Genomic DNA, 16,972 nt, shown 5'->3' on the forward strand with positions numbered 1-16,972 from the left:
ACGGATTGGTTGGTCGCACTTGACAGGTGATGCTGTCCAATCTCCACTGACCCGATCACGACCGGGCACCAGGAGTAGCCATTTTGAAGAGCAAAATCCAGACAAGCGTTTGTGTGTGTGTATCGAAAGTGGAATGTGCTTACCGTGTAGAGATTTGTTCCTAGCGCTGAAGTGATCTCCTTTACATGCTTTCGGGGCTGTGATCATGCTGTGTAAAGTTCAAACTATTAATTTGAAATTAATCCTCGGGAAAGAAGGTATGGCTAAGTACTCGTGGTACTTAAGGTTTTTAGCTTACGGGTTATGATGAAGGTTTGTAGAGAAGATTGAAGGCGCACTTGAACTTCAAACTTTGGAAGAAAGGTAGGAAAAAGGAGTTTTAATAATAAAGTTGAAGAAGTGGTCTGATAGTCCAAGCTGGACCAAGGGATCAAATCCCATCAGGAACGTCTCTCCAAGGAATTGTTGTAGTTCCAAGGAAGAGGAATAATTTTAAAATGTAATGTAGTACAGTATAACGTAATTTGATATGTTTTTGAGTGAAATACTGAAGATTATTTTCGATTGGGCTTATTTCTATCGAGCGTGCAGGGCGCAGGGCTTTTTGTTTCTACCCTGTGAGGATTTTCTTAACAATACTGCCGATAAATATTGTTGCCTGAATGGAAGATCAGATAACTGCACCGATTGATAAGATCGAACGTGTGTGAGCATAGACATAAAAGTATGGATAAATCGTTGTGTACAAAAATGGCTCATATGCAGGGGCGTTCGTAGGACGGTAGAAGCACATTGAGATGCTATCAATGTTGACAATAAATAAAACGGTACCCAGCAATGACGTTTTGTCTCGGACGAGGGTGATCAATATCGTGCCCTATAGCACCCTCTGCTCATCCGAATAGTAAATAGTTTACATTTGACAACCTTTTATAAACGTCGCTCTGTAGTAGAACTGCCCTCATCCCACTGAAACGATTCAAGATGACGCCATCATGTACGACTGCTGATGGTTTGGAAAGAAGGAAAAATATTCCTTCACCTTTTCTACGTGGATGGTGATGATGGATATTACTTTCCAATGTTTGACGTTCGTAACACATGATGATCCTGATGCTTTCCGTGAGAATATTACTGCCTTTTTTGGAGAAATGATGATGATGATGTAGCAGATGGGAAACCCCAGTTCCTAAACGATTGAATGAAATGTTTGAATATTGAATCCTGAACGTGTGTGTGTGTTTGAGTGTTGCTTAATTGACCGGAAGCCGTTGTTGATTTCTTGTCAAGCAAAGGAAAAGTGAATTCCAAATTTTCCTGCCTTGCACAAGATTGTTTGAGCAAACCTTGAACGGGGGAAAAGCGAGAAGATTGATTCTCTCCTATCGGCACCCGTCTATTAATGGATCACGAATTCAACCTCACCTTTCCCGACCTTCGCCATCGCCATTCGCGCTTGTGCTAACCTTTTTGCTCCCTGCGCTCCGGATGTCATGATCGATGGTGACAAATTAGTTTAAACGTGCCATCAATTTGCAGAGAATTTCAATTTAAGCACGAGCCGCAGTTAGCAAACGAGCCAAGAGATCATTTGCAACATTTATCACGCAACTCTACCGAGAGGCTACCAGGCACTACAGTTTGCATTTGATAACGCTGCTCGCTGTAATATGGGTAGACTGGTAGGTTTCTTTTAATGCTTGCCTGCTTCTTTATTTCGCACTTTAAGATAAAGAGAGCGAAGGAACGCACACACACAAAAAAGCTGCCAGCAAATGTCCTTACCCGTTATCTTCACTGTCTATCATCGCGCAAGACTAATGACGAACACCGGTATGCCGTTTCCCCCCCGGGAGGGGATCTGTCTCCCAGTAGACGCTGGAATTTGGTGAACGAAACAGATTTCCTTGTCCTTGGATGTTAACGCTAGTGGCATCCTTTTTTTTTTTTTGAGGCAGAGTTCGGGCTGTGAGTATTCTCTTTCTTGGCGTAGAACATTTTGACCCAGCTTCACCTTCACCCCTTTTCGGCGCTAGTATTACTTCCGAAGCCCGCCAGCGAGAACCTGAACAGCCACCCAGTGAGCATGAAAAACACACTGTGAAGGAAGCTTTTTTCCGATGAACTGTGGCAGGAAAAACAAGCACTCGTCATGATTGATGAGGCTGTCAGCTAGTCTCGCGCTTATCAGAATGGTGTTGATGGAGTTGCTTCCGTTTTTTTTGTTTTGTTTGTTCGCCCTCATTTCCTTTTTTGCTCGTTGTTCCTTCACTCTAAAATGAACGTCTTGTGTTGCAATGCTGCTTGCTAATGTCGGGTTATTTTTGTAGAGCTGCTTGTGTCTTTTTCAGGTACGGTTTGTTGGCAGATAGTGTATGTATCTGCCGTATTTTTTATCATCTGAAAGGAAGGATCTAGACAGTGCTTATCGATTAAAGTCAGCTTCATGCATTGCTGCCATAATGTTGAAAATGTCTGTGTTGTCTCTTGAATATCTCAACTCAAAACGTTGTACAGTAAACAGTTGTGTGAAACCATCATTACTTGATTGAAAATTGAAGTTGATCAGTCCGTGTCCCAATGTCGTGAATATTTCATACCTCAACAAAACCCCACAATAGACAACCGGTTGCCAAAGTGATTTATGGAGTTTCCGGGTGCGAATGGTTTCCCCGCTTAATCCGATTCCCATTTCATTCACATCGTTTCGGGACAGGGAGGGAGTGGTGGTGGTAAAACCATCGATGTAAGAACGACGCATTCAGGAACGAAGTAGCGATAATATAACTAGGAAATCGGTGGTGGTGGTGGTGGTGGCTTGCAAAGAAGGTTCTTTCTCGTCCGACTTATAGTTAACGGCTGCTAATGTTGCGAGGGCTGTGGTCTAATTCTAATGGAAACTGTAACCGATACCGAGTGATGGTGATGGTACAAATGCCAACGTGTACTCTCGAGGGTGCAAATGAATGATTCACTGAATGATGGTTTGTGCGGAGGGAGATGCCAGACCTTCTTCGCCGAACTATTCCCGGGCGAAAGTAAGTCATCAACATGGGAGCCGCATGTTTATGGAGTAAAGTCTCCCATATTCTACGGAAGCTAGCCTGTATGAGTGTGTGTGTGTGGGCTGAATGAAAAAAAAAAACTGGTAAGGAAAAGTCACATCTTCTGCATACGTTCCGGATGTGGTAGAACATCAGTTTCGGTAAACATGATCCGAAACTTGTTCCCGCGTTGGATGGGAAAGTTTTCTCGTTAAATGCTATTGAATTATTTGTAATTATCGACGTGCTTTCCTCTTGCAAAACCCAAGGTTTACAGGGTGGCTTTCCGTTGCGCTCTCCGCACCGACCTACCAACTGGGTGAGGACATAAGAGGAGCGCGAGAGTATAAGGGGCTCCTTGCCCGAGAGAACGTATGAATTGAAATCAGCTAACGCAGCTGTCGATTTTAATAACCAAACTTTCGGCTAATGCGCTTCCGATCGTGTGGCTTATTCTGGTGCGGCGGTTCCGTGGATCACTGCCGCTATTCAAATTTGCGCTTGTGTACCATACTTTTGTCGGAAGTGCTCCGGTACCTGGTTCGAGCGATTGATCGGAGTTTAATCCTAGTTTAATTGGCAACATTGCTGTAGTGTGCAGGTCAGTTTGGGATATTCAGCAGTATGTTTTTTTTTCTTGCTTTGATTGAGTCTTTATGGTCTTTTTTTATGAAATATTTCAATAAAAAAAAGTTCTCCAATTTTTCTTTAAATATTGTACGCTTATTCTATTCCTGAAGCCCCCAATCAATACCATCAACAACTGTATCAAAGGAAGCAATAGAAACTGATTTTCGGTTTCACTGTTTCCCCTCTCGCACGCACACACTTCTTACCTCCTTTATCCCTTATCATGCTGCTTGTAGCTAAGTATTAATGCTACTGCCAAAATCTAAATCATGTGTGCTCTTCTGCCCATAAGATAAAGCAATCACTATCTCACGCTCGCTTGAATTGCTATTTATCTCTCCCTCTCTTTTCGCCGCTTTCGTACGAGAGCTTACGGCGAAGGAAGGGCCCGTCGCCAGCGGTTTTTTTTTGTTGCATTATTTGTAATGTTAGATAAATTTGCTGTGGCGCACAGAGTCGGCGATGGCACTTAGGGTAGCCCGAATTCCCCTTTGGCATACCGCAGTTTCTTCTTGAACGCAGTGGGGATTTAAAGAGGGAAGAGCTGTCCTGAAAATTGGTCCCCCAGTTTTGTGTTTGCACGGGACGTCGTTGCGTGCTTCTCCTTATTTGGAGTTACAATTTTCCCAGATAAGCTGGCACACATTTTGCTGTATTTTGAAGGCATAGTGGCCGCAAAAAGAAGAAAAGATTACGTAAGCAGATGGTAGTGGATGTTGTGGCTGTTTTTTGGTAAAGTGCAAAACAAAATCCTCACACACACATACGATCCGTTGGTTGTCCTTGCTTTCGTTTGGGGTCTTCCCTTTCTGCGTGTACCCTCGAAGGTGTAGCCGTAAAGCTTGGGGATGAATTTTTAAGCAGTCCCGTGCGTGTTCTGCTCCTGTTGTGTGACATAAGGACAGGTTTTGTGAGTGTGTGTGTGTGTGTGTGGAAAGCATGCTGTTTGTGCGAGCCGGGAAAATAAAGTGTACATCGATTTTTGCGGATGTGATGGTGGAAAATCGATAAATCCGTAGCGTAGGGATGGCGGATGACGTTTGCCTACAGCATTGATGAAATACCATGGGGGTAATGTCGGTTCTTCGATTCGATACGGTTGGCAATAATTCGATTTCATTTTTTTTTTCTCCTGCGTTTCTGTCCTCCTGGAAGCTGATAACTTTCCAGTTGGGGTTTGACGTTCGATGGTTTGAAGGGAGAGAGACATTCCTATTTCGCAAGATTTGTGGAAGCCGATAACATCTTGTACCATATGTATAAGCAAATTACGTTCGGTTGGCAGATCTGTTGAGAAGCTTTCTTATCGAATAAAATAATGGAACAGCTGGATATGACCCGGAAGAATGATGTGTAGCATTTTGATGTTATTACTGTCTGTTTTACCTGTTTAAATTATCCATTTATACACTTAATTTGTCTAGCTAGAACAAAAGGATTCTGGAGCCTCACGCTATATTTATATTCGTAAATGGTCCGTTAACATCAACAGCCGAGCGTTAATTGTGACCACCCCCTCCATTTTGTTCGCCTTTCCCGCGTTGGTATTCTTCCATTTATTCGTCAGTTCATTTAATTCTAATTCGATTACAAATAAATTGTGGTATTGCAAAAACACCGAAAACAAAGAGCGAAAAAAGCCAACGGCATAGCCCACAAGCTAAACGAATAATAATAAGCGCGGGGCCGGCCGTTTTTGAGGGAAATTAATTTCCCATTATTTTACTCGTAATCAAATCCCCATTTTTGTCCTTGCCCCAAGGTGTGTGTGTTAGCTGCAAGAGGGAAAAGAATGGATCCGAGTTTGAAGGTTGGGCTTGAAGCCTATTAAATTACTAACGCACAGTGTGCTCGCTTGTTTATGTGGCTGTGTGATGGCGGTGTTGCGTGTATCAGGTTTTAAACCGTTTTGGTTTAAACTGTGGTCGGTACAATTGTGTGCATGTGCCATAAAGTGTAACTCTGATCGTTTTCCTAGGAAGCATGAGTTTAAAAAACAGTGTACAAAAAAGGTAAAATTGCACATTCATCCATTTATGCTAAGAGCGCTTTTAAAATTGATTTGAAATGCTGACGAGATATGTGAAATGTTATCTGTTTTGGCTTCAAAATTATTTAAAAGAGCCTAGATAGAAGTTTGTTAAAAATAATGTATTAGCTGCTGTTAAAGTTAGCTTTGACAATCTTCTCGATCTTCGAAGCTTTCACCATTAAAAGATGTTTGTCACAAGCACACAATCACTTTGTCTTAGACTTTATAAGACTTCAGCTAGGTCTCAGATAAATGAGAATGTGTCTGCACAGCCTCGCGACAGAAGATTAGCTAGAGCTCGGCAGAAGGAAAGCTCCAGCTTGAGGTATATTGATTGGACTGCAGTTCTGAAATTATCCTTCGTAGCAGCTGTATTTTTAAATTTTGTTGATTATTTCAAAACTATGTTTAAGCTAGTGTTGACAATCAAAGATCTTGCAAAAATCAAGTCGACCATCTGGTGTTGCTCAAGTGCTTTCCACAATGTTAAGGAGTTGGAATTCGGTCCCTATGAGACGATTTATTCTTTACTCACAAGTAAGAAAATATTCTGATCTAGGATCTGGGGATATCTGGGAAACAGTCCCGACGCATCACAAATCTTTGAAATTGGTCTGTTGCTTAACGCATAAATTAGTCCAGTATACATTTAGATTTTTAGAAGTTCACGTTCAAACAATTGTAAGCTATACGATTTAATTCGTCAATATAACTATTTATCTATTGCATAAATGTAGGATAAAATATGTAATACATATGCTATTAAAAACCAATTGTTTATTAGATTTTAATCAATCAGCAATGATCAGGAGAGGTTCGGTTCGAAGGTACGTTATCGGTCATGAAATGGATAGGAAACAATTTCCCTACATTCCCTACAGCTCTTCTCTTCGTTGATAAAGCAGTCCAATTAATTAAAAAAAAATCAGTAAGTCACACTCCCCGCCGCACAGGGAAAAATGTATCAAAAAGCGAACCGAGTGGGGTTTGGTTTACATTTGAAAATTTTCTCGGAAATTCGAACAACCGTTTCATTGCAAATAATCATCATTCAATCAAACATGAATGGGGAATGCAAACATCAATAAGTAATTACAGGTGGCGGGGGGAAGGAGTGCATCAATAATTATTGTTGTCGTCGAGCGAGGCAGGTTCACGGCTCATCAAAAAGGTAGTGTTCTTTCAGTCCTAGAAACCGCTCCGTGTACCCGCGATACACTGATGTCATCGATAATTTTAGCAAAGGATCTCATGTTCGAGCACCATTGGCACAGCGGGGGACCACCCGGCACACGCGAACGTTGCGGAATTCGTATCATTAGATTTTAATGCTGCTGTCGTGTGCTGGCTGGTCTTTGGCACACCAGAGCGTTCGGAAACCATTTGCATTTGCAACGTGTGATACAAGCTTGTGTGTGCCCCCGAACACACGCACACACACACAAACATGAACATGTGGAGTCAGCGGAACACCGAGCCATCAGGCTCCCGTCGATCATCATAATCAACGATGCACGACGCATATGCTCGTCGCCTTTCTTCACGCTCTACCGTTCGACCCACACGTGACTGTTCGGCCAAAAAGGTGGTCTGTGGAAAATCAATACGAACAAACTTTTCCATTCAACCAGACGGCCGACGAGCGTTTCGACCACCGGAACGCACGCTACTGCTAGAGGCTGTGTTGGAAAGAGCTTCCCTAGGACGCTTTATGTGTGTGTGTGCGTGCGTGTGGGTTTCCGTGTTGCGTTTTCTGCTCTGCTATGGCCCGGTACGCCCGGATGGCTCAGACGTCCATACATAATGCAACTAAATTATTGATCAAATATCCCACACCTACTCTCGGGAGGGCTTTGACACATTTGAATCAGGCTTTAATTTGCTTACGGAATATTAATCACTTAATGAACGTCTGTGTGTGTGTATGTGAGCGTATATTCCTGAGATGGACAGAGTGTGTGGGACGTGTTTAAAAATGTGTCGTACTCAAGGTTCGTTGTTTGCGTTGTTCGATTTGCCTTATGCGAATATATGGGTATGCACAAAGATATAAGCAAATTTTTGGGTGCTTAAACACATAAATTGTTCGTAAAAAAAAGTTTGATGGACTCTCGAAAGTTGTACCTTTAATTTCGACTTTAAAAAGAGTAAAATAATACCCACAAAAAAAGCAACAGTCTTCCTTGGCATTCCCTGTTAAAAATCTTTTAACAGTAATGTCTGCTCCCTACGCTGCTTGTTAGCAAACATCTTAAGTAGCAGCACCAAAAAAAAAACGAAGGCTCCGAAAGAAAACGAAAACAAATTGAGAAGATCTTAATTATCGTGGAATATGAAAAGAACAACCATTTTACCTACGCCACTACAGCTGCTGGATGCTGCTGTGCTTCGTGGCGGATGTTGCTTCCGGTCAGCGCAACGCTCATTGTGCCACGCCCCACGCCCGTGTTCCGATGGGTTTAACTTTGTTCGGTTACTAATTAATTTCTGCTGTTTATATCTCTATTAAAAAACGTGACTGAATGAAAAACGAAACCCTAGTCCCCCCCCCCTCCCAGGTCCAACGCCCCTTCCCTTTTAGCTCTTCCTTTCACAGGTCCTTTTCGCAAAAAAGTGGGACGTACGAAGTACGCAGAACAAGGGATTTTCTAAAAATTCCTAGTACGAAATGCAGTAAGAGAATGAAATAGGGCACCGATTGAAGTCGGACGAGACCGGGCTGGCAGGGTGTGAAGGGAAAAGTTTTGCGATAAATTTAATAACTCCTTAATAACTTCGGTGTTGGTATAGCGGGGCGCCGGGATCTTGATTGAAGTGTACGGATTAAGGGCGAAAACAAAACCGTTGGGCGAAGAAACACGGTCGGATGTGACGCAAGAATCCGTTAAACCTTTCATTTGTTCGTGTGGCTGATTTTCGTTTGGCGAAGGTATTTGTCGAGTCGGCATCGGGAGGCGTTAGAATTGTGTTGCCTTCGTCAAGGTTGCGCATTGCCCTGATGAAGGTTTAATTAGACGTAAAGCTATGATTTAATTTGTGCGCTGCGGACGTGCCTTTCGGAGGATTGGGCTAATGGTGTTGAATTTGTCATGGGGGAAAATTCGATGCACAGTGTGAAGATGCTATGATTCTCTGGTCGTCTATGTTTGTCTATTTGTCTAGGTTTAATACTCTTTCTGAATTTGTTTGAAAAATATCTCTATCACTCTCCAGATATTGTCCTAAAGTCGGTGCGTTGTACTCTGGAAAATGATTTCTTGATAAAATGCCCTACCTACCTACAAGCTTTCTAGCATCAGCACGAATGGACCAGCTTCAGATTATCCTGCCCCTCTCTCGCCCTCGTTGCATCATTAACCCTCAGGAAAATAGCTTCTTCATCTTCCGCAAATGTAGCGCACTGTTACAGCTCATTACGGGGTGCCCCGTTTCAAGTGCTTCCAACTGGCTGACTTTTGACGCGATTACACGAAACCCATTAGCGATGGGTGGAAAACCGGGGAGGGTAAAACTAACTTAAGCAAGTAAAAATTGCTCATCCACGCGTTACCGAAACCTGCGCCATCAGCCAAAAACATTCACTTGAGGTTGTGCCCGAAAAAACCTGCCGGTTGAACAGTTCCCCAACGTAAACGTGCCTGTAAGGGCTTCACCACTTTTAAGCTTTTGGGTGAAGATACTATTGACGAGTGTTTTTCCAAACGACGAGGGTAGACAAAACTAGCGACCTAAGACAGAATCATGATGCAAAACGTTGTGTGCGCGGGTTCTTTCTGCCTTCTGGAAGCACCATCATGCTGCCTTCACCTTCCATCATCGTTTACCGCCCATTAACCTTGGCCTAGGTATCTACCGAAGCAGACGCATGCGCTACCCCTTTAATTATAGTTATGTTAGAGCGAGAGTGAGAGGGAGAGAGAAACAGAGAGAACAAGCGAGCCGCGGTGGTAAGAATTTCTCCGGCGAAAGCGTAATTTATCGTCCCGTGATTTATGCTCTTTCATCTTATGTTAATTATATGAACGCTGTTATAAATTACTAACCGAGCGCGACAGAAGTCACACCGGATCGGTCGCGCGTGGGAAGTAAGGAGTTGCCGCTTTAACGCGTTAGCTACCGAGACAAAGCTCCTGAGAAAAGGGATATATGGCGATTGCTTCTGGTGCAAAGCAGGATTGGTTGGGCGAGATGAGTCCAGTTGAATATAAAAATACAAAGTATATCTGGTGAATCAAAATACGAAAGCAAAACACAAAACTTAATGTTTCTTTTCAAATGTATTTTAGAGCATAATAAAATAAAATAAAGATAATAAAATAAATAAAATAAAATCAAGAGGTACAATAAAATTATACCAACTACATCAACTGAAGCTTAGTCTTAATCGCTACTTGGTATAGCTTCAGGTTGTTATAGTTTGTTACCAATAATTTTGCTGATATTGTTCTATATATTTTTATAAAATTTAGCTTAAAGCTCCAAAATCTGTTACACGATCACGATGGTGTCAGGGTTTGGTTTGTTTTCAATTTGGTTTGGTCAGGATTGTGATAAAAATTGGTGGACCTCACAGCTAAAAAATGGATTGCTATATCTTCATTTGGAGGTTAATTCTGTCATAATGTACCTTAATTTGTAGAGAATGTCACCCTGTTTTGTTTAAAACACATTTGGGTTTTGATCAGCATCCTGCCTGACATCCATTTTAAGTATACCTCGTACTCCAAACAAATGCGACATTCATGCCTAGCCAAAGCCTGATTTTAATTTCATTCGGACGCGTGTTTTGGTCTGCTTGTTGCAAATGCAACAGGCAACAATCCGCGAGAATAAATGAACTAGACGCCTTTTCTACATCCGTGAATAAGTGTATTCTTTTTGTAATTTTTAGTTACACTTTTAGCAGATAAAAAACTTAATGTCTTCCTTCTCTCGCTATATGGTTGTTACTGCCGTGTGTAACGCGGTCATTCGCCCTTTCCCTTCGCTCTCTTTCTTCGGCTCTCTCTGGCTAGGTTTTTTTTTCTCTTCGGCTGCGCTCGTGGCTCATCCTTAAGTGGCTGCGTACTTCCGCGGTCGGCTGTCATCGCACTTGACGTTGACGTTGTATTTTGTCAACACTGCTAGTGCAGCTTCTGGTTTCTCTCTGGTTGTTATGAGGCACAAAATGTGGGGAAGCTTGCTCGTCAACCGATTCTTCGAACGGGAATTAAACTATAGTGTATGTTTTTTCGCCACATCACAATCCAGCAATCCTGGGTAGGTCCCTTAATTTGTTCAACAACTGGAAGCAGTTGAATTGATCGGGATTTCGGGAATCGGGAAAGAGGAATGTAAAATTAATCTGTTAAGCTGTAATTTCATCTATTGATAATGTAAGAAAATACTTACGCACATCCAGGAATTGTTGCAAAGCTGAAAAGTATGCGTCAATGCCTACAAATAGCAGTAAAAAAGTTGATAAAATTACCATTAGTGAAGTTACTAAAAATAACGCTGGTTGTTGGGGATCTGCCATGAACAGTGCTTTACTTACCTGAGTTTATGTTTTATTGTTATTCATTAAATTTATCTTAAATAAGTCTCTTTTTTTAAATTAAGTCTACATCCATAGTGATTTGCGGGATTAAAATAATGTGACTGCCTTGTGCACTTTCACCATTGACTGGGCGCCTCCATCATCAGCCCTTCTTGCCGCTTCGAATCGACATGTGCTTGGCATGTGCGTATTTTACAGCACACACGATTTTTTCTTCTTGTGCAATGAGCTTTGCCGTTGCAAACATATGCTTTCGAACGGTAGGAAGACCATCGCAGTAAAAAACCAAATAAAAATACGATTCTTTGCCTGATCTTTGCGCAGCAAGTACCGAGCTTGCAAGCGGTGCTCCTTCTTAGCGCAAAAACCGCCCAAAGGAAGTGAGATGATACGATAAAATATATCGCTTCCATCACCGTACTCTAGAAGCGGTACTGAGCAGTGGATATACGATAAAGTGACATTAAACATAATGCACCATAAAAAAGAGGTTTACGAGTACCGTACCGTGTACCGCTGCATCGAGAGTGAGGATATTGCGTGTGTACGCGGGCGCCGCCGGATGCACCGGATATCTGCAACCAGTGGACGGTGCAGGGATTAATAAAAATGCTTATGATGCACTTTTATTGCATCATCCTCGAACCGATGCCAGCTAACCGAGCCAAACCGAGCCAGTGTGAAGCTTTTTCCGCGCAGTGCATCGGACGATCGGGAAATATGCACAGTGGTGGCGGCGTACAGTAATACCCAAATGAAAATCAAGTGGGAAAAAGTTTTAGAAGTGATTGTATGCGCGGTTATGATAGTTCCCGTTCCGGTACAAGTGTTCGCGTCGTTCGTAATGGGTTCATGGAAATGTTGTGAGTCTCGTGCTCATTGGACTCGGGGAGCAAAATGCTCCTGTCGCTGCTGTGCTGTGGATGTTGCGTTCCGGTCGCTTGAGTACGAATTTAATTAAACTTTTGCTGGATAACTTTTGACACTTGTACCTTTCCGTACGTGGTGTTTGGCATTAGTCGTATAGTGGAGCGATTAGGTCATACAAAACAATGTTTTGAATCTTTTATGTTGGACTATTCGTATTTATTTAATTGAAATGTTGAGAAAAAGGACTAAAATTTTACTTAAAGCAGCGAGTTGCTCTATATTACTGTGGAATTTATATGCTTTAAATATTGAGTGTCCTGTGTCAAGTTTCGTGAACCTTAAGCAATGTAAAAATTGAGGAATTTAAAATCTTGTGCCAGTGCTGACATGCTCTTTAACATGGTCCGAAAGCCCGTCAAGAGCTGCCAACAGTACCATCGTCTCTCAATTGAATGCACCAAGTACTCACTCACACACACACACGTTCTTCCATACCCGATTGTGTGCGATCACCTCTCCTGGACCGGAACAGCTCGAACCATTCGAGCAACGCTTGGAAAAACTTGTTGCCTTGTGAAAACTTGTGCCTTCAGAGTTACACGGAAAATCGGGGTGTGTGATTGTGTGTGTGTAGATGCTTCATGAGGTTTACTGAAGTGAAGTGATTGATTATTTACCGACGTGTGTACCGAGCGTGTGGTGTGCCAGTCCGGATGTTGCAGGAACGAGTTCCTCCCCACCAGTTCGCCTGGACAAACAGGCGACGAAAGTCATGAACACACTCGAAGAAGCAAAGTCCTAGCGAGTCGTGCCCATTGACCACCACCATCGCCGGTAGCACCGGCAGGACCAGCAGGATCAGTTGCATAAGAGCTCGTTGCTTTTGGGGAGGGTCGTTTCTGGTTCCCAAGGCTTGAGTGTACCCCCGGTGCTTGGTGGTCGCTGCTTGAGAATGGCCGGAAGAAAAGCCAACTGCATGCAAGCGCAATGCACGGTCACATCGACGCTGTGACGACGGTTCTTGTGCAAAATCATGCTCACGAAGCATAGGGCAAAATGGGGTTCTTCCAATTGCGGCGAGTTGTAACGGGTTGTAATGGACTCATAAAAGCAGCAACGCATAAAGTCTGAAGCCGCCGTTGACGGTTGATAGGCGCCCTACGGTGGTAATTCAGTGTGATAAATTAGTTTGCTTTTACTCGTGAAATGTGCCACTGTGCGAAGCGGAATGAAAAATGATTACCGAGAGGAGTTTTTCCCCTTTCTTTGGTGCGCAGTGGGAAAATGGGAAGCTTTTCGCAATGGTATGGTGGTGGTGCTGGTGAAACGCTTTATGACATTTTTCGTCACGGCACACATTTTCCCTGCATTTGTGTCCATCCAGCCACAGCCTGCCGGGAAGAACCATTTGGGGTGGAGGATGGTGAGGTTTTGGGCACACATGTGTAAACGGTCCACAGAATTGAGAATGATGTCGCAAAAGTGATGGAATACGGTGTCAAAGGAATATTTGTGTGCCTGGTTTTTTCGTTGTTGTAGTAGCTGTGCGTGTTTTACTCAGCATCGGACAAAGAGCTTCGGGCTTCCTTTTATTCGGGTTGCAGGATAAGCAGTGTTTAGAATGTCAAATCGGTTGTTTATTATTTTTGATTCAATTTTCTTGTGTCTAGCTATATTTGAAAGATTTATTTTAATTAATTTTCATACGATGGTTCATTGATTGGTTCATTTTTGTACAAAACTCATCGTCCATATTGCCTTTTGCAAATGCTCTGAATCAAGGTCAGGGACTGTAGCTTTCAATAGATTTTATAGACAATCCTCTATCGGCTTGGTCCAATAGTTCTATAACCATGATTAACTCAATGCTCAGTCCATGATAACCAAGGCTCAGTCAGATATCCTGTATTTTTTGGTGAGCAATGGCTTAGTTAACAGTCAATTGCCGTGAAAGAAGATCAATAAGTTGAAGAATATTTGTCTTGCATTTATTCTCTTCTTCGTCGTCTTGTACGTCTGTATATATATGGATGTTTTTTAGGAGCATATATCGTGCCCGAACATTCGAAGTAGATTTGTTAGATATTTGAGAACCAATGTTGATGTTTTGGATGCTTTGTCACTTACATTGTGTCCTCTAATTCTTATCTGCCACGCTGATGCTTACCCCGTATCTCACGAATGATGATACCATCAGAAGCAGCCCAATAAATGTGCACGCTTTCTTCATTAACCTCTGGCTGGCAGCTGGGTTCCACGATATGGGGTGAAGAATGCAATAAAGCATGCCTGCACTTGACCACCACCACCATCACCAAAATCGCCCTCTTTGCCACAGACGCACACACAGCCATTGTCAGCGAATGCCTACGCAAACATGTGCTTGGGAGCATGTTTGTTTATTGATTTATGGTGACCTTCCGTTCTCATTCATGGTGATGCTGCTGCCGATGTGGGAAGGAGGGCAATCGGTTCGACTCTGGCCAGCCGGCAACTCCGTGCAGTGTATATTTATGTGAAAAGTCAACAACGCGCACCAGTTGTGTGATACAGTAGCGCCAACATGTGGTACGGGCGCCTTCATAAATTAGCATTAATTGTTGAAAAGTTAAAACAGTCTTCCAAACTATTGCGCTTAATATTATGAGCGGTGTTGATTGGTGTGTCTTCAGCAAGCGTTGGGTGGGGTTAATCTTTCGCGCACCCGCCAGTGACGTTCCAGCATCACCGAGATGATGAGTCTACGTTCTGGCAATGTAATGATATTAATTCTAAGCCATCTGTACGCAACCGCAGCTTCTTAGAAATGTCTAGTTATGCATTATTGCTACGGCAGCTTCGGGCGGATGGTGCGTATTCTTTTGGAAAAAAACGGTTGACTAATTTAAATTGAGTGACGGCATGTCGTTCCCCATCGCACGGCGAGGGAACGATTTTGACAAGAGCGCGCACCAAGAACGTCATGTCAAACTGATGTGCGATTCGACGTCGACCGAATGGGCCGAGAAGTTCGTTCGAAGGAAGCATCGAAATGGAATTTTGTTGTATGCGATATTTCGAGTGAAACCCTCCCACGGACTCATCACATTCGCACCCATTTTCGGTGCGTTAGTTTCGAGATGTGTGTGTGTGTGTGTTTTTGAATTTTGAGATTCCATCACGATCGTCATCACTAGCGGCAGCAACATCAACCCACAGTGGCGGCACAGTGGATGGGCATATGTGTGACGATACTCGAGCCCATTTCCTTCGGTTGGCAGATGATGCGAGGCTGTGGCAGTTACAAATTGATGTAATGAATATAAACGTAATTTATGACGACACCTAATTGCTGTCTGCTGCGGAGAATATTACCCGTGCTTACCGAAATATTTAGCTTTTCGGATGATTGTGCGGTTGACACGGATACGTGGTGGTTCGTGCTGGGATGTATTTGACAGGCTCACGTATGGGGGACCCGCCTCCGAGGGACATTAGGATGATGGTTTTTGCAACATTTAATGGACTTCGGTTCGGGTGGAGGTGTATGCTCTTTTGCCGGGATTTGGTTAGCCGGTTGCGAAAAAGCGCTATCTTTGTATTTTTATCGCCTCAAGACGCTCCAGGACAGACTGTCAGCTAAGTTGATAATGCGAAGCCCGTAAATTAAAAGGATCATCAAAGTTGCGGAAACGGTACGGCACACCATTATTCGAACGTGTTTTGACAGAACATCTAATGAGAAACGTATTTAGCGTTTAATTTATTGATACAATTTGAGCATAAAGACTATGATATCAGAACAGTAGCTTGAAGATTTTTAAACCGTTCCTTCCTAAATCTTTTTGAGTGCTTGTGCAAGTTTGTTCTCAATTTAAAGTATTCTAAGTATACGATAATTAACTATTCCTTTCAACATGTGACGCGTATTTCGCTTGGTAATAAACCACACCATGAGCAATTTAATTCGTTTCATCGTTTGTTGGTCTGTTTCCCAGTAGGAAATAGCCTGCTTCCGACTGTAAGAAAAGGTGTACAGGTGTTGAAAATCACACACATACTGAGACTTGACATCATCCACAATTTACCTACGTCTGCACGTGACCAAACCACGCTCACCACGCATCGCTCTGGCGCGTGTGTGTGTGTGTGTGGTATTGCAATTTGAAGAGACATTTTCCGCCACTCGGACTCTCGGAAGCACTTGGCACCAGGAACGCTTTTCATATATTGCCGCCATTGTGTTGCAAACTGGCCAGCTTTTCGAGGTATGGCGGAGAGCTTACAGGGCGTTTCTTTCCACTTCGACCGTAACGTTGGTCTCTCAGTGTAGACGAGTAGTCGTCGTTGTGTGTGTCGAGAAGCTAGTTATATTGTTCTTTTTTTCAGTCTCGGGAAAATTGCTCCGGATTTCTTTCACTTACTCAAGTGGAAGAAAGTTCTAATGCACTAGATTTGTTATGTTAAATATTGTGACGTTACAATTCCAGCTCGTTTGTCTCTTCTCTCTTCGCAATGTAAAAAGAAATATACAAAATCTATTCAGATTTGCTGCAAAGTATCGCATAATATTTGCAAAACTGCCCTCTACAAACTGTAATAAAATATTCCACAAATTGTACTATAAACCTTCATTATCCACCCTGCCATACTCTCCAGCTCCAGCTGTGATATATCTTACACACCTAATCGTCGTGCCCATTTTTGCGTAATTTAATGGTCTTATCTTTTCGTTTTTTCTCTCTCTCTATCTCCCTTGCAGGAACATCGTCTACAATCTCAGCATCTACGATCTGGCGGAAACGACGCGTCTCTCGTGGTACTCCACGGACGACGACATCAAGATGTGCATTGTTAAGGGCAAGGATGAGGTACGGA

The 16,972-nt window shown here is 42.9% G+C and overlaps 1 protein-coding gene across 10 annotated transcripts in view; it reads left to right on the forward strand.

Moving 5' to 3' along the window:
* The window catches only part of LOC118512724 (semaphorin-1A), a 154,291-nt gene that overhangs the window by 109,471 nt on the left and 27,848 nt on the right, over positions 1–16,972 (forward strand). For all 10 annotated transcript variants that reach the window (XM_036057579.1, XM_036057574.1, XM_036057581.1 and 7 more), the window contains one exon: positions 16,857–16,965. In XM_036057579.1, the coding sequence (XP_035913472.1) occupies positions 16,857–16,965 (109 nt within the window). The remainder of the gene's footprint in view (positions 1–16,856; positions 16,966–16,972) is intronic.

The sequence above is a fragment of the Anopheles stephensi genome, chromosome 3 (genome assembly GCF_013141755.1).
Source record: "Anopheles stephensi strain Indian chromosome 3, UCI_ANSTEP_V1.0, whole genome shotgun sequence".
NCBI classification, from domain to species: domain Eukaryota; kingdom Metazoa; phylum Arthropoda; class Insecta; order Diptera; family Culicidae; genus Anopheles; species Anopheles stephensi.